Genomic DNA, 18,766 nt, shown 5'->3' with positions numbered 1-18,766 from the left:
AAATAAATTTTGATGAGTATAAATTTCCTGATTTCCTTACATCCATACAGCAGCAAGGACAGAAGTTAGAGATTTATCAGGGTGAGTTTTAACTAGGCCTCCTTCTAAATAATGCTACTGTCAAAGGAAGTTTGCTAAAAGGCTAAGATGTCCTAAGATAGAGGACTTAAGTCTTTTATCCATATAGTAGAAGGCGAAGTACAAATACATTTTTGCATTTGTGTGGAAAAGGTGCATCTCCAAAGGGTGGACCGTTAAGGTTGATTCTTACTTTGCTTAGGCCTCAAGTTGCTTTGCTTAACTACATGGTTCATATGACCTTTCGTACAAATTGCTTTATGTCAGGTATTGTGTTATGATTATGCTGTTAAAACTGTAGGGGATTTCCAAGCATAAGACATGATATCCTATGTTCTAAGGATATTTGGTAAAAAATAAGGAAGTGGGAGATGAAAGATGAAGTCCTTTATCTTTTGGCTTCAGGCCATTCATCAAGTGATGCTCAGCCGCTTAATCCAATAAATGAATGGTTTTATGATCTACACTAATGTATTAACCAATGAGTTAAGAGAATCATTAGTTCATTAGTATGTAATCACAAATGTTAATGTTGTTTACATAGGGGTATAAGGGCCGTGGCAAATCTCCCCGAAATGCCATCCCACCGGCTAGAATGTAAATCGCACCAAAATAGCTGAAGTTTCCTCTCAAGGCAACTTTGGCGATTCTGGCAAATCGCCGCGCCACGTACGCCATCCCACCAGCAATTTACATTCTAGCCGGTGGGATGGCACTTTGGGGAGATTAGTCGCCCACGACAAGGGAGATTTGTCACGGGCGACTAATCTCCGCATCTGTCACAGCCATAAAAGAACATGTAACTGGGTGGGGAGCAGACAACTTTATGCGAAGCTGTTGAATGCTGTATTGCTATTCTATGCTTGGTGCACCAAATCAATAAACTTTTTTTTCTGAGTGAGCATTACTAAAGTCTCAAGGTGTACTGTGTCAGGGAAAGACCACCGGACCTCTTACGTCTTAGCAGCAGACTCTTTCGGGGGAGCAGTGGACATCTGGAAGAAAAAAGCAATGTAATTGAGCGTGCCCACATACACACAGCAGTAACAACCCCCCTGAGACTCTACCTTACAGCCTAACCCAGGAGGTGGGTAGCACATGGTCTTGGCAGTGTGCCATCATTCACGACCACCATTTTGGAAGAAGGCAGTCATGGGCTACATGAGCATAACGTGGTAGCCAGAATGTAAGGACACTACTCCAACCCCCTTGTGTAGTTAATCCAGCGGTCCACAAGTTCCCTAGGTACCTGGAAACTCCAGAAGAAACTCTGCAAAAAAAAAAAAGAAAAAAGGCATTAGAATATATTCCACTTGCTATCTCATGGTTGCTGCTGTATGGCATTTAAGGGATTTATTTTCATTATTTTAGCTCTAGCAGACTGATCAAAGGTATTTGTGAGAATCTGGGGCACTGTTTTCTAACTCTCAGAATTTTTCACTAGTGCAATCTATAGCACACATTCTTATTTATTTATTCCCTAAATTCATGTTTTGTTTTGTAGGGTAACCAAAACAATAAATATTAGCAGCATAACATGAATCATTTGCTCTATGTGAGTTAAAATATTGAATAGCAGAATTCTGAGCAGTTTGGTAGGTCACCCATCAATGAGAATTACAATAAAATGAACGCAGTACTTGTTTTTAGTGAACTCCCGAACTAGCCAACAGTGCTGCTGAACTGTAACACCTGATAGAAGAGAATTGAACTTGACTGCTTAGTAGTAGTAGTCAAATCATAAACTGACATGTTTTGAAAAAGCCACAAGCATTTCATATATACCAAGTCATTTAAACATTTTCCTGACTGGCAGAATAGTTCAAACTGCTGGGAATTCATTAGAATTCCTGGCTTTGAATATTAATAAATCTGCTCAGTTTGTTTCCCCTGATATATATGAAGAAGGTAAGGTGAAAATGTGTTTACGTTTCATTCTGTTATTCTGGTGCATGTCTGACTCAATCTACAGAAGTTTTGTAACTCCCATTCACTGCATAAAATATGTACACTGGTGAACCACTAACTTCTGCTACAGTGTCTTCTAATTGTTACTCACTGGAAAATCACTACTCCTCTGAAGAACACAGATCTTAGGCTACCAGTAATGCTGACAATAAGAAATCCCAGCCATTATTTTTTTTCAAAGTACTGTACGAATCCTGCCTGTGATAATAGGAAGTCCAGTGTGAGACACAATAAAACAATTAGTTACCAATGAAATATTAGTTTGTAGATAATATATGCTTAAATATAAAGGTTCAACAATTAGTACAACAATTCAAGCAACATAATAGAAGGGATATTAGTAGCAATTGTAGGATTACTATTTGTGTATGAGATAATGTTATTACAAGTAAAAAAAAGTCTTTATAAAAACAAGTGTTCCACACAGATAGAAAAAGCCAACATCCCAATGCATATTATAGTGTTGTCAACAGCATAACTAATGAGTTAGGCATGACAAGATAATGTTACACGGTGAGGGAGGTTAAGGAACTTGAGAAAGAGTATTTTTTCTCCTTAGATATTGAGTTTTCAGCTTAGCACAAGTATCACCCATTATTCCCACTAAAACTTTGTCAGACAGCAAGATTACACCAATAACTTACAATTCAAGTATACATACGTTGGATGTTTAGAATTAAAAAAAACTGATTCTGCCAAAAATGCATGCTTGAGCCAACTAAGGGTTAGCCAAATATTTGCAAAAGTGTGTAAGGTAAAGACTTTTTTTCATGCTTTAATCACATTGACTATTCAGAGGAAATAAGAAATCCAAAATGCTGCTGTCCATTTTGACAATAATTACCATAATAATAAAGGGAAGATACATATTGTGACTTTGCTTTTTTATTTTTACTTTTATGCCTGGAAAAGAGGATAGGTTTATGACCTATAGCAATGTGTTTTTTTTATTTTTGTTATGAGACTAAGACTGGTGGGACTGGACCATCTAGTACGGATCAAAAACAAGTGCTTTTGAATGTAGAGTAGTAATCTTTAACAAATAGACATTGACTTTTATTGTCTTAAGTTACCATACACCATATATGTTTGTCTAGCAGTGGGCAGGTTGCAGTGCTATTTAGCAATCCATGCCAATGGTTGAGACAAAAAGAAGTGACACTGAGCTATTGTCTTTTTTTGCATCTGCTGTTTATTAAGCAGAGGTTTTGAAAGATTTAGTTTTAGAAAGAAAGACAACAACCCAATAGAATCAAAGGATGTTCTCTTTAAATAGCCCTTACAAGGTGCCATGCATGCCAAGCAGTACAGTTGAAAAAGGCTAAAGAGCTTGACCAAACCTCTGAATATTTCTATTGCAGACAGTTTAAAATTTCCTTTTACTTGTCAAGGTCCTGTTTTAGTAACCTGGAAAGCAAGCTAGTATTTGATATCTGAGCTGTAGATGACAACTTTCAGGAGATAAACTACACTATCACAAGCAATTATTTATAAACCTATGAATTTATAAATCTTTAGCTATATTTTCTGGCACTTCTCCCTTTAAAGATCTTTTTTTTTGCCTATAATGGAGCAAACGACAACATTTTAGAATTGCTTAGATTCAGAAAAGAAGGCAGGAAACAAAATGTACATGTCTTTAGTGTTCCTTAGGTTCAAAGGATATTACAAAATAAAAAAAGTCACAAACAGGCTATTGTCCAATGAACTGTGTTGTACTTTATTCCAACAATAAGAGGTTAATTTAATGTCATTTATTATGTAGACACCAGAAAATAATTTACTTGTATCTCTTCTGAAGAGGGAAAAAAAATAAAAAATAAAATTTGGTATCATCTGTCCTTGTTCAAAGACATTTCAGTAATTTGATGCTGATTAAATCAAGGTCAGCCTCATTAGAATCCTTTGCCGAGCTCTGGCATTTAATGAACTTAACCTCCATTAATTACATGGATGCATTATTAAGCTGTTATGTGAATCAAAAGTGAAAGCTCTCTGTAATACTGCTAATGTAAATGAGAATCAGGTACAGTACCTAAAATACAGGTGTGGGATCAAGTTTATGGAAACCAGTTATTCCAAAATTTCAAACTTTTTTTTAAATAAGATAAAAATGCCTTATTAATTTTTTTCTGCAATAAAAAAGCAATACCTTACTCCTAAGAAAAGAAACTGAGGCCAAGCATTTCAATAATAACTCCTGTACAAGCTCCACTTAATTCAAAATTGTCTCAGGACTAGTAAAGAGAATAAATCTAAATGTAAGACAGAGCTAGGATGTGATTGAATGTATTAAGCAAATAATGCATTGTGGGTGCATTTATGGAGGCACACGTACCAGGTAACATTGAACCTCCCATATGTAACAACCTAGCACTTCATAATGAAAGAACGTTTCTGCTACCAGGAAACAAAACATCTTTGTTGCAGATGCAAGTTGGTGAAGCGTTGCCCCCACTAATAAAGTGGTAATGCATGACCCATTGTAAATGATGAACAATTGGAACCATTATGGAGACCACACCAATGGGACATGGACATTCTCATGTAGTATTGAACCTGTTAATGGCAGAAAAAGTTCCCTTGAACCTTATAATGATGCACAATGTGTTTTGCAATAACTCACAAGTAACGAGCATGTGAAAAGGAGGCACTGATGCTTTAGCTATAGTGACAATGTTAAAGTGATTTATGTACAGGTATAGTGCTTGCTAAAAAAAAAAAAAAAAAGAATATATTCAATATCATTACATCCAAAAGAATGACATTTTGAAGAAAGGTTCTATTCTAAAACAAACCTATATAATCATTTCAAAATGCCTATTTTAAATCTTTAGTTGTTAAAGTTCAGTTATTTGAGATTTGACAACTTGTTTGAGGTTTAAAAAAAAAAAAGCAGATCTGGGCCAGATTTTCGCTCCCAGGTGCAGTGCCAAATTGAACTGATCAGACCTTGGGATGACTGGATTATACAGTGGGGCCTACAGAAACCGAATAAATAAACTAATGTGGTCCTCACCTGATGGGATTTTCAAGCCTTTCCAATGGATACGACCCCATACACAGGGCAGATAAGATGCTGATTTTGATCCTCCAGACCCACTTAGCACTTAAGAGTAATCCTGACAAAAGGTTGGACCCTTAAGGAAAGCTTATACTGCAAAAGTCTGATAACCACTTGTTTAGAGAGAACACTGATGTGTGTTATTCATAATGTGTTTTCTGAGGACATAATACAGCAATACATTGCTAACCATAAACTTTCTAAACTATTAACTGTTCAACTGTAGCCTTACAGATAAAGAAGAATTATCACCCCCGTAGTTTACTTTCCTAGATGAACTGCTTACAGACTTGTTTGGGGTTTGACTGCAGGTTTTCACTCAGAGATTAGTAAGAAAGCCATCAAATACTTGTTTATCTTATGAAATTCCAAGCTGTTTAAAATAAAAATCGCATATAACTATTATTCTTATAGACAGCAAAGGCAGGCACTCTACCATGGCTGTATTGCTACTGCCTAATATTTTTATATTGCTATTTTAGAGATCATAATATTGGTATAACATTTCTACTATCTTGTATTTCAACACAGAACATTTCATAGAAATGTTGAGCTTCAGATAAGCAGTTTTAACTAAAAGTACCTTTCTCCTCATCTCCGTTCCGTTGCACTTGTATATAATGGAGAGTAAGGGTCAATAAATATTTCTCTACCATAAGATCCCTAAAGTATATTAAATGTATAGTTTTTGATTTCTGAGATGCAGTGAGAAAGGAATTCCCTTGGCAGGAATCATACAAAGTGCATTAACCCCTGAGCATTCCATTATTTTAAAATAGCCATATTTCAAGTGCCCTGGATAACCCCATGAACCCACTTTCTTAGGATTATCTAATGACTTACACTTTTTTGAAAATAATTAACTAAATGCATTTTAATAATTAAAAGAAGAAATTTAAATTAAAATACAAGGGGGCCACATGCACATAGACCAGCAACAGCATCTGCAATCACCTTAGCAGAAACACCTTCAATCTTAAAGCAGGTATCAAACTGTAAGACAGAGCCACAGCTACAGCAAGGCACTCACGAACACTAAAGACAATCTATTCCTATGCTCACATTACAACTAAGCTGTAATAGCAGGCAATACTGAACCACTTGTAGGAAAAGTATGGCCAGACACCTGTTGGAAAACCTGTAACTCCAATACACCAAATCTAAAAAAAAAAAAAAAAAAAAAAAAAAAAAAGCACACAAAAAACTGCTCTTTCAGGCACATTAAAGCCTGTTTATCTCCCCACGCTCAACTCTTTGACAAAGTATCAGCAACCCAACTCACCTATAAAAAAATGGATTCCTCGAGATTAAGTTCACAACATACTCACTTGCCACTTTTTAGAGCTAATAAAAGCACCTTTCACTGCTTCACAGCAACAGTTGTGCCTACACAGTATTATTGTTTTTCAAAAGTTTGATTTTCTGGGCCCCAGGCAGTTTTGCGCCCCTATACTAGAAGGCACCTGACCCTTACGGGCATTTTCTTACTGGTGGAAGCACTCCACCCTATGTTCTACACAGACTCTGGTACCTCCCATCAACATGATCCCTCAAGCATGCCCACTAGCTAACCTGTTAGAGGAACTTGAGCTAAATTAGTGCATATATCTACAGCAAAAGTAATCTAATCACCTTAAACGCCTACAACAACCTCATTCACCAGCCAAAGCCCTTCTGGTGGTTTGTATCCATACACATCACAAGAAATAAGTAGTGATGGATGGATTTCCTGCAAAATTCCCAATTTTGCCACTGACCAAATTCACTTTAATATTTGGAATGAGAAAAAAAAAAGTTAAAAAATAAAATAAACTCCCTTTTTTGCTTTGCCAAAAAAAAAAAAAAAAAAAAAAATGAATACCAAAAAAAACTACAAAGGCTGAAGTATCAGTGATTAGACCTCTCCCAATCCTGGAAAACCTGTAAAAAGATGCATATGCTGAAGAAACATTTTTATCTTAGTACACCTATTCTTCAACTAACCTATAAAATGTAAAGTTCCAACAGTCTAAGGTCACTTGCCTTCAGCTCTGATAATTTCTTACACCAGGACCCAACCTTTAAAAACAAAGATGTTCGAGCTGAAGAATGACAAAAACTTAAATTTGCCCACCATTCACTCACATACCAAGCAACAAAACAAAAACAACAACAAAAAAAACGAAAACCACGTAACCCTGCCAGGACTAAAGTACCACAGTAGCTGGATGACTAAAAACAAATGGAAGAGGACATAAAAACAAGCAAGACAGTTAGTTGCCTGCCTCTGCCTAATTAAAAAAGTGTCAAAGAATAAACAAAGAAGAGTAGATACAATATAATATTAAGAAGTATATAATGCAGTGGTTTAAGCAACATTTATGCTGCAGACAAGGACTGTTCCTTATGTTGTCACTTTACCAATGTAATTGAAACTAACCATTTTACTAGGTGCTATGAACGCCAGTAAAGGTACAGTGCCTATTGCAAACTTTGCAATGTTTATTATGTTTACACCAGGCCAAGAAAAAAAATGGTTATAAGATAAATCAAAACATATTTAATAAAAAATATTTTACAATTATGATACAAATATAAAATCCATTTAGATACATGGCACAGTGAAGATAGAGATGTCAGGTACGTGCAAACAAGAGCTGTTTCCTTGGGTGCTGAGTTTGTAGGGCATCAACATTAGGAAACTGCTGTAAGGCTAATACTTCTCCCAAACAAGGTCCTGACCTGTAAAACAGACATGACCAAATTTAACAGCACACACATGCAAAGAATTCAACTGCCCCCATCTGTATCTCTATTCCCTCTAATCAAGACTAAAAGGAAAACCATGGTCCCACCTGTATCCACAAATATATGTCTATGCAGCACTCAACACCCACCACTACCCCCAACCCCCAATTGAGAATCAGAAAGCATGAAGACCACCAAAGGAAATGTAAGTTTTCTGCACTACCAGCGTCCCATAACTGCCAGGGCTGAAGTGACTGGAACAGGATTTCGCCACCACAATACCTGGGATCAAGCTGTAAAACAGATGCCCAGGACTTACTCCACCCAAGCCCCTGCCCTAAACAATAGTAATTCTGCTGTTAAGCCAAAAGCATCTCAACAGCCTTACTTTTCCAAAAGCAGAGCTTAATTGAAGCCTTCAAATAAAGAACTCCAAACACAGGTATTATCACTTCCTAACCCTGCTGAACCTGAACAGTGGAAGGAAGACAACAAAAATAATCGCCCCACCGAAAATCTTTACTACATGTCCAAATTTGTAAAGGAAAGCGCATGATGTAGAGAACTCCAAAGGCTTTCAAGTCTCAGTGTTCACCTTCGCTACATGTGTAGTAATATAACTGACTTTGTTAATCAAGTCATTGAGAGGCCAGCAAGGCAGTACTTGCAGAAAGCACTACCTCAGAAGTAGTTACATCTCTTTCCATGTTGGCTGCTGTTAAAGGACAATGAAAGGTTAATATAAATAAAAAGAATGCCTTTAGACTTACTTTTAAAGTACTTACTGCATATCTAAATTCCCAGATCCCTGCTTGCTTCTCTGAGATATGGTGCTGGCAGCCTACAGCAATGTGAAGCCTACACTCACATCACTGAAATCTCTGTCCTTCCTGTAGGTGCCAGCCTTCCTATTCTCTGAGCATGTGTGTAACTTGATCCTGTCTCCTGTTCTGAGCTACACATACCCACCAGCCAATCAGAAGCGGATCTGGCAGTATGAAGCAAGGAGGGAAAGGAAGGGAGAATACCTTTTTAGAGATGGCTGCCTGTTCTAGAAAATGTGTGAGTGAGTAAATATTTGATTAGGTGAGCCAAAAGTGTGGTGTTTTTACTAAATAGGAGGACTATTGGGCAGTATGCTTTTTAAATTTTGACTTGTATTCTCCTTTAAAGGAACCAAAATCACACAAATCTGCCAAAGCTGAAGTGCCCTTTATAGCAAGACTTTTCCAAACTAGCACCAAAGCTGTAAAACAAAGTAATGGCCAGGCTGAAACCGAAAACATGCATTCAGAACAAAAACTGATCTTGCAACATGTGCCTGTACCCCAGTGCCAAGTAGTAATGAGCAAGACAGGTCTGCCAATCTGCTAACTTGTTACATTGTCTCAAAGGTCAAAGCCACCAGTGGAGAGAATTGAATAGGACAGGACAGAAACACTGCTTTTTAATATATACACATACACATTTATTTATATTAGGCAAAAAAAATATTTTTAGGTTGATATGTCCTTTTAGGATCAAGCTCATCCTGTGATAAAACTTTTCCATATGCTTTCAATGTTGAACACAAAACTTAATGCAGTCTAACCCTGTAACCCTTAACCCTACCACAAATATAAAAAACCTATTAACTAACCATCGCTCAGGCTCCACCACAGAATTTGGCAAAACAAAGGCAAACTTTACTAACAAATCAACACTATTCACTCTCCTACCAAAAGCATTTGCAAACCCACTTCTTGACATTTCCCCAAACAAAGTCCAAACATATAAACCAAAGGTACCCGGGGCTGAAAAATGATGTCAATAAACAGAATTTGTCCATCCATACCTACTGTATCACAAGAAAAAAAAAAGATCCCATTAAACAGCAAAGGCTGATGTGGTTAGACCTCTCCCAATCCAGGGAAGCCTGAAAAACAAGGATGCACATACTGGAGACTTTTTTCTTAGCGCTCATTCTTTTGCTTACCTATTAAACAACAAGTTCCAGCAGTCCCAGATCACCTGCAATAATCTTTAATCCTTTCTTACACCAAGATCCAACCTATAAAAACAAAGATGCCAGAGAAGAATGAAAACAAAAACAGAATTTGCCAGCCATTCACTCACCTACCTAGCAAAAAAAACTGGATACCAGGTAACCTTGCCAAGACTGAAGCACCACAGTGGCTATATGTCTGTAAAAACAAATTGTTGCCCAGGCTAAAGAATTTGTATTAAAACATAGTAGCACAATACTTACCTAGTATAAGCTTCAGCAGTCCCAAGTTACCTTTTTCTCCTCCTAGCCTTTTCTGTACCAATCTGTAAAACAAAGATTTTCATGCTGAAGAATGATAATGCCAAACTGAATTAGTCCATTCACCTATACCTACCAAAATAGAATTCCAAGTAGGCCCCGCTCACAGTTGCTAGTAATCTTAACAAAAACCTGTAGGAACAAAAAAAAAAAAAAAAGTTGCACATCTACTCACCAATCACTAGCTTTAGCAGTACAAAGTTACCTGCCTCCACTTATTCTTTTAAACACAGAATGTACCATGGTTAAAGAACCACAGTGGCTAGATGTTTCCAAACTGGAAAAAAACTGTAAAATTAATACTTTCTTATCACAAGGCTCAGCAGTACAAAGTTACATACCTGCCACTCCTAGCCTTTCAAGCACAATGTGCCAACCTGTCAAAAGATACCCAAGGTTGAAGAATCAATAAAATCCATGCACATCAATTCTTCTACTCACCAATAAACTTCAGCATTCCTAAGTCACCTGCCTCTACTGCTAGTCTTTTCCACACAATGTCCCAACCTATAAAACAAAGAGGTCCACAATGAACAATGATAATGCCAAACTGAGTTAGCCCAACCACTCATACCTACCTAGTAAACAGGCCTTTGCCAGGGCTGGGTTACCGCAGTGGCTAGACAATGCCAAAACCAAGAACACCTGTAAAAACAGATAGATGTAAATAGTAATTATTTTTTCCAGGCTTCTTTTTCTCTGCTCACCTGTTGACCTGGGACTGCTGAAGCTTGTGGTCATCTGCCTCTGCCTCCTTTCCTATGCCAGGACCCAACCTATCAAATAAAAGATGCCCAGGCTAAAGAATGAAAGAAGTCAAATGGCATTTCTCCATCCACTCATACTTACCAAAATAAAAAGGATTGTAAGTAACCCCTGACAAAGCGAAAGTACCACATTGGCTAGACTTCTCCCAATCAAGGAAAACCTGTAAAACAAAGAGCACATGCTGAAGAAACATTCTTAGAACACCTATTCTTCTCTCACCTATTAAATCACAATCACAAGATTCCAGCTCAGTTCCTTTCCACAGAGATGAGATGAAGAATTTGCCCATCATCCACTTGTTTCTTTTGCTGGGTATATAAGATACCCCATAGTGACTGGATGCTTTCCAAACCTGAAAAAAATAAGAGAATATACTATTATCCATGCACATTAATTATTCTACTCCCTACTCATTTTTTCTATGTAAGAAAACTGGTCCCAACCTGTAGAAAAAAAAAATTGCCAAGGCTTATAAAATGACTTGACCAGACACATCAATTTTTATTCTCACCTATCATTAGTTTCAGCAGTCCTCATTTACACCTTTCTTTACTTATAGCCTTTGCCCTACAATGTGCCAGTCTCTATAACAGATGCCCAGGCCAAAGGCTACCACCAAACTGAATTTCCTCATCCACTCATACATAACAAAAAAAACGAATTCCAATAGCTTTGCCATGGCTAAAGTACCACAATGGCTAGATGTTTCCCAAACCAGAATATCTGTAAAATTAAAAATAGATACTCAGTTTGAAGAATCATTATTATCCATGCACATTGATTATTTTTTACTTGGCCATCACAAGCTTCAGCAGTAAAAAGTTACCAGCTTCTGCTCCTCACCGCTTTGACACAAAGAAACAGGATTCTTCAGCCTGGGCATTTTTAAGTAGGTATGAGTGGCTGATGGGCAAATTCCATTTTTCTTTTGCATTCCTCAGCCTGGGCAGCTTTGTTTATACATGTTGGGTCCTAATGTGGGAAAGGATAGCAGCCAGAGGCAAGTGACATTGAAACTTCTGGAACTTGTGATTTAATATAAGAATAGGTTTAGGTGTACTTGGATAATAGTGATTCTAAGCTATCCAGCCATGGCTGATGTGTGACAGTGGATAGAAGTCTCCAAAATAGAATAATTAGTGTGCATTTGCTTTTACAGGTTTTCCTATCACATGCTTAAGCTGTACAAAATTACCTGCCACCATGCCTTGCATTTTCCACATAAAGGAAAAGGGTTCCAACCTGAAAAAACAGATTCCCAGGGTGATAGATATTCATTAAGAAAAATTATTCATTTCTAATCACCAGTCTCAAGCTTTAGCAATCCAAAGTTACCTGCCTCTGCCTTCTTTCCTACATCTGGAGCCAACCTGTAAAACAAAAATGTCTATGCTGAAGAATAGCAGTGCCAAACTGAATTGGTCCATTCTTACCAAAAAGAAACAGGATTACAAGTTACCCAGCTGAAGTACCACAGTGCCTAGATCCTTCCCAAACCAGGTACACCTGTAAAAACAAATGGTAGTCCAGGCTAAAGAATCACTTTGACACATTTTTTTTTTTTTTTTTTTTACTTACCTAGCATAAGCTCTAGAGTCCTATGTTACCTTTCTCCACGCCTAGCCTTTTAAAAATGAGGTCCTAATCTGTAAAACATACTGATAGTGATTCTTCAGCCTGGACATCTAAGTGACCTATTCTTCTACTCACCTATTAAATCTCAGGTTCCAGCAGTGTCAGGTCACCTGCCTCTGGCTCCTTTTCTTTTGCACATTAGGATCCAGCCAGTAAAAAGATATCCAGGCTGAAAAACAGAACTAAACTGTTTTTGCCAATCATCCACTCATAACTTACCAAGAGAAATAGGATTCCAAGTTACCCAGCCATAGCATGAGCATCTATTTGTTTTTACAGTTTTTCCTATTTGGCATATCTCTAGACACTATTACTTTAGCTGAGGAATCAGCCCACACAGAATCCTTTACTCACATTCACAAGCTTCAGTAGGTTACCTGTCACCACACCTTGTTCTCCATGTAAGAAAAAAAACAAACAAACCTAAAAATAAAAAAAAATATGATATGCCCAGGTTAATCACTTCATGCACATTGATTCTTCTACTCCCCTTTCATAAGGTTAAGTTACCTGCCACTACTCCTTACCACACTAGCCACTACTCCTTACCACACTAGCCACTTTTAGCCTTTTTCCGCCACAATGTGCTAATCTGTAAAACAAAAGATGCCCAGGTTAAAGAATAAAAACTAAAACTACATTTCCCAATCCATTCATACCGACTAAAGAACAGGATTCCAAATAACCCAGTCATGGCTGAAGTGTGACAGTGGATAGAAGTCTCACAGACAGGAAAACCTGTAAAAGTAAATGAACACAAATTCTTCTTTCATAAGCTGGTGAAGCTGGTGAACTGGTGATCTGCTGCCATCCCTTTCTTGTTCCATATAAGGAAAATGGTCCCAACCTATAAAACAAAGATGTTCATGATGAAGAATGATAATGCCAAACCGAGTTAGCCCATCCACTGGTATACCTACCAAGTAAACCGGCCTCTAGCCACTGTGGTACCCTAGTCATGGCAGAAAGCCAAAAACACCTGTAAAACAATTTGAAAAAAAAAATCAAAATGTCCACACTGAGAAATAGTGCCAAACTGAATTAGTCCATCCACTCATACCTACCAAAAGAAACATGATTTAAAGTTACCCGCCACGGTTGAAGTACCTGTGTTTTTGCAGGCTTTCCCGTTTGGGAAACCTCTAAACAAATGGTTGCCTAAAATGTTTCAGCAAGCCAATGTGCATGGATAATAGTGACATGTGATAGGTGAGTAGAAGAATCAAAGTTACCTGCCTCCACTTTTATTCTTTTAAACACAAGGTTCCAACCTGTAAAACAAAGATGCACAGGTTGAGGAATCAATTATCGGTGCACATCAATTCTTCTACTCACCTATTAAATTAAAGGTCAAGCATTTGTAAAAACAAATAGAAACCTTGGCAAAATAATGACTCCATATTCATGCACACCTTTTCCTTTCCTACATCAGGACCCAAACTAAAAAAAGAAAGATGCACAGGTTAAAGAACAATAATGCCAAATGGCACTTCTTCATCCACTCATACTTACCAAAATAAAATAAATTCAAAGATAAAGCACCACAGTGGCCAGATTCTTCCCAAACCAGGTATACCTGAAAAAAAATGGTTGCAGAGGCTAAAAAAAAAAAAAACAACCACTTTCCACACTCATCTATTTCTTTACTCACCTATCAAACTTCTGCAGTCCTACATTACCTGCCTCCACTCCTAGCCTTTTAAATATGAGGTCTCAACCTGTAAAACAAAAGTCCAGGCTATTATCTAAGCAAACTCACACCTATTCTTCCACTCACCTATTAAATCTCATGTTCCAGCAGTCCCAAGGTCACCAGCCTTTGTTTTACAGGGTAGATGCCAAAGCAAAGAAGCCACAGTGTTTAGATGTCTCCCAGAAAGGAAAATCTGTAAAAACAAATAGATGCTCACAAGGAATCACTCTTCTGTGTGTACAGAATTGTTAAATCTATCAATAGCATCAGCAGAAAAAAAAAACAAAAAAAAACCTGCCACCATTCCTTATTTTTCACATAAAACCGAACATTGTACGCCCTGACCCACCCCCCAAAAAAAGGTGCCCTGGATAATAAATCATTTTCCCATGCACATTAATGCTTCTACTTACCCATCAAAAAGGTTCAGCAGTCCTAAGTAACCTGCCACTACTCCTAGCCATTTTTTTCTACTTTGGCCATGACAGGCTAAACGTTTCAAAATCCAGAAGAACCTGTAAAATTAAAAATAGATACCCGGGCTATAGATTTACTATTATCTATGCGCACATTTTCTTGTATTAGCGTATCACAAGCAGGTTACCTGCCTTTACTTCTAGCCTTTCCTTCAACAGGTCCTACCCTGTTAAAAAAAAAAGCCACCAAAAAATACAGAGCAGTTTAATTTACCTGCAAAGAATGAAAATTCATAAGCCAGGGTCCAACCTGTAAAGCAAAACAAAAACAAACAATTTACCAGAAGAGGCACAGATGTGTGCAAGTCGAGTCGAGTCCAGCCTGCAAAAGATAGCCAAGCCAATATTACAAACACCCAAACCAAATCCATTTGGCTGCACCCTACCTCAAGCACCAACATGCCTACTAACCTAAGAAGATAGAAATTTGCTTTTTGAAATATTCAATACTCTTCATTCTACAAAACAGATTACAAGCATCCCCTACTCACCAGCCAAGGCTAAAATGTGTCCATTTTCAAAACCAGGACCCAACCTGTAAAACAGATGCCTTTAGTGAAGTAGTAGCACACACTGAAACCATTCTATCCATTCATACCACCCAACAACAACTCCCCCTTCTCCCCATTACATGGGCCTTGATTTTGATACGTGTGTCCAACTTGTATAACAAAGATGCCCAGGCAGAAGAACACTCACAAACATTCACACAAATCCCTACATCACACCATTTACACCAACATCCCTACTAACCTGCCTGACTGAAGCACCTGTATGGCTGGAATTTATTTTTTTTAATAGATTGGGCAATGGTTTGACTAAAGAAATTTTGAACAATGCATATCTTGTCCTGTTTGCCTAACACGCTACCAAAACCCAGAATCTCCAATCACCTGCCAAGAGTATATATAGTCTCCTTTTCAGAAAAACTCCAATGATAGGGTCCTACCCAAAAATACCCTGAAGGAAAAGTCACATCAGTTAGTGCAATATGTCAGACTATTACATGTCTATATAAATAATATACATGTCTATGAAAATAAATTATAGAAACATACAGACATATGAAAGCATGAGTGAGTATCTATATGCTTCTGGGGTCACTGAAACCTATTACTACATGTACTGCTCAGAAGGCAGAAGTGTCCAACCAAATAAACTTTTGGCAAAAACTATTAAAATTGGTGGACTATGCAGTGAATAGAGCATATTGCAACTTCTATAATAACATGGTTGTGTAAGTTCAGACAGGTTGTTACAGCATATCTTTATTATATCTCCAGCAGCATATTACAACACTACCCCCTGTACTATAGTACCTTCCCATATATCCCATTAATTACAGTACCAAAGCAGCAGTGCCACAGTGTATAGCACAATCCTAACACTTTTATCATGATTGTTTGCACTATAATATATCATGGCTCTTTATATAAGCATCAGATTCCAAACACAAACACATATAATACAGGACAGGCACACACTATACTTACATGAAGAAACAGATTTGAGTGCACAGGTCCACACACTGCCATGGTCAAAATTACAAAAGCAAACAATCCTTTCCCTTATAAAGCCAAAATGGAGGGAAAACCCACATTGATGAGATACTCATTGTCCCACACTGATGACATCATATCCTTCTTCATGACCACCCCTCCTATGAATGTAAATAAACACAAACTGAGTAAAGGACTGCATAGCACATTAAAATAAAACAAATGAAAAAATATGAAAGAAAATAGAACAGTCTGAACAGAATTCAGGTTAGAATGCAACCCTAACCTGTAGCAAGTAACACTTGTAACACCTTTTTTGGCTGTAAATAGTCATGAGCAAATCTGTCCCACTTTGCTTCACAAAATTCAGTGAATGGTGAAAATTTTCCAAATGCAGCCTCAGCACAACTTTTTTAACGCAACCACGACTTATTTGATATGACCACTATATTGTTTATAAAACCTTTATTTTTTTCTTCTTTATGCTCTTAATACTATAAACAATATGGAGCATTGTTAATGTAATTTGCATTATGCACAATATAATCCTCTACCATTATGGAAACACTGTTTTGCTATTTTATTCATGCAAAGTTGGATTGTCTATAAAACCCAATAAAAATTTTAAAAATTAAAAAAAAAACATGACCTTTTCTGTCACCTGCAAATTTTTGTTGCAGCAAATTTTTGAGGCAGTTTTGCAAAAAAATACCAGAATTTTGCAATGAATCCATAACTGGTGAAACATTTACAAATAGACAAATGTCCAGCTAGATTGATTAGGACATGGGGTACACATGTTGACTATTGGGAAGAGTATTTCCTGGTCATCCCCAGGCAGCATGTCAAAACACACGGGTATGCACTCCTCTGTCAGCTACAGCAGAAGAAAACAACCACGCCCCCAATCAGCATAAGTACCTCCCCAACACCGGTCTCCTTCGTCTTTGTTTTCTTCTGTCAGCTGTTTGGGGGAGGGGTTTGCACTCACTGATCCCAGCAGGGATCCGATTACCGGGTGCAGTTCTCTGCAGCTTCTCTCCACCCGAAGCCCATGCCGTTATCAGCTCAGGCTGTGTGTGCTGGGAACCCTGTGCGGTGGGGGTTTTCCTTGCCGTGGGCAGGTCTAAGCACAGTGTGCTTCTGCTGTCTGGAGGCGACTGCTGATGACATCATAGAGGTGTGCACCTGTAGTTAAGTTGTGCATGGTGCTGGCAACTTTGCCCTTAGTAGTGTGCTGTTCAACATGGAGCCAGCTGCCTCTAAACGCGCCGCTTCTAGGACTTCAGGGTGAGTGCAAACCCACTTCAATTTACCTCCCTTTTTCCTATCTCCGAAAAGAGCTGCCTGTATATTTATATCACTATTTTTTTCTTAGTGATTCTGTCCCTGTGGAGGAGCCTGTGTCTAAAAGGGATAAGCATCATGGCAAAGAGGATAAGGAGTTAAGGATGTGTAAAGCGTGTGATAATTCTGCTATCAAGGGTAGAAGATTATGCCAGATATGTTTGGAGGAGTATGCTACCAGAGACCTTAGCAAGAATTTATCTGCTACTCCTGCTCTCTCTCATGCTAGTTATCCTGAGAGACCCTCCACTTCTGCTGTCGCTCCAGTGGATCAATCCATTATCAGAGACTGGGTTAGAGAAGCAGTATCTGAAAGCCTAAAAAACCTTCCGGGTAGTAAAGAGCCATCTGCGCAGTCTAAAATTGTATTATCTTCTGGGGATGAAGGTGAATGTTCCTTTTCTGATGAGGAGGATGATGATGAAGATGAGTCTCAGTGTTTTGAAACTAAACTTGTTCCTTCTTTAATTAAAGCGGTGAGAAGAACCCTTAGTCTGGAGGTCCCTCAGCCTGAATCTTCCATATCCTCCTTTTTTTCTAAGAAGAAAAAGCCATTTTTTCCTGTGCATCCTGAAATTAAAGACATTATGAATCAAGAATGGGCTAAAGGTCCTAAAAAGACCCCTGTGGAGGCTAAAATTGCTCAGTTGTATCCTTTTTCTCTGGAAGATCTAGAATTATGGGAGAATCTTCCCACTGTTGATGCCCCGGTGGCACGCTTATCAAAGAAGACGGTGCTTCCAATTGACGATATTTCAGCCTTAAAACACCCGATGGACAGACGTATGGAAACTGAACTGAAAAAGTTATTCATGACGGCTGGGGCAGCTTGTAAGCCTTCTGTGTCCATAGTTTCAGTTTTCTAAAGCAATTTCCATTTGGGCAGACAACATTGAACAAGCAGTTCTGGAGGATTCTCCTAGAGAGAAGATTGCTCAGCCCTTTTAGATCTCAAGAAGGCCGCAGAGTTTTGCCTTGAAGCTGCTATTGATCTTTCTAGATTATCGGCTCGTAATCTTATGTATTCGGTTGCTGCCCGCAGAGCATTATGGCTTCGCTCATGGTATGCGGATACCGCCTCCAAAAATACGCTGTGTAAATTGCCCTATGAGGGTAAACGATTGTTTGGTAAAAAGCCTAGATGATATCATTGCAAAATCCTCAGGAGGAAAGAGCACCTTTTTACCGCACCAAGGAAATTTACCA

The 18,766-nt window shown here is 38.1% G+C and overlaps 1 protein-coding gene and 1 long non-coding RNA gene across 3 annotated transcripts; one reads left to right on the top strand and one right to left on the bottom strand.

Annotated features, from left to right (window-relative positions):
• Positions 1 to 7,626: 7,626 nt before the first annotated feature.
• On the bottom strand, positions 7,627 to 14,687 carry LOC105948483. 2 transcript variants are annotated; one of them, XR_004221271.1, is made up of 4 exons: positions 12,489 to 14,687; positions 10,721 to 12,416; positions 9,813 to 10,649; positions 7,627 to 7,831 (listed from the first exon to the last, which is right to left on the bottom strand). It is a non-coding gene; the product is annotated as an uncharacterized LOC105948483 (long non-coding RNA). The 2 variants fall into 2 exon arrangements; XR_004221270.1 differs by having other exon boundaries at positions 9,813 to 12,416.
• Positions 14,688 to 17,031: 2,344 nt separating this feature from the next.
• LOC116408595 lies at positions 17,032 to 18,426 on the top strand. The gene is made up of 2 exons (XM_031896204.1): positions 17,032 to 17,503; positions 17,592 to 18,426. The coding sequence occupies exons 1-2, from the start codon at positions 17,460 to 17,462 to the stop codon at positions 18,424 to 18,426; spliced, it is 879 nt and encodes a 292-aa protein (XP_031752064.1). The 5' UTR covers positions 17,032 to 17,459.
• Positions 18,427 to 18,766: the final 340 nt, after the last annotated feature.

Source organism: Xenopus tropicalis, chromosome 2 (genome assembly GCF_000004195.4).
Source record: "Xenopus tropicalis strain Nigerian chromosome 2, UCB_Xtro_10.0, whole genome shotgun sequence".
NCBI classification, from domain to species: Eukaryota; Metazoa; Chordata; class Amphibia; order Anura; family Pipidae; genus Xenopus; species Xenopus tropicalis.
The sequence above is the reverse complement of the archived record's forward strand: the minus strand, read 5'-3'. Positions and strand labels throughout refer to the sequence as shown.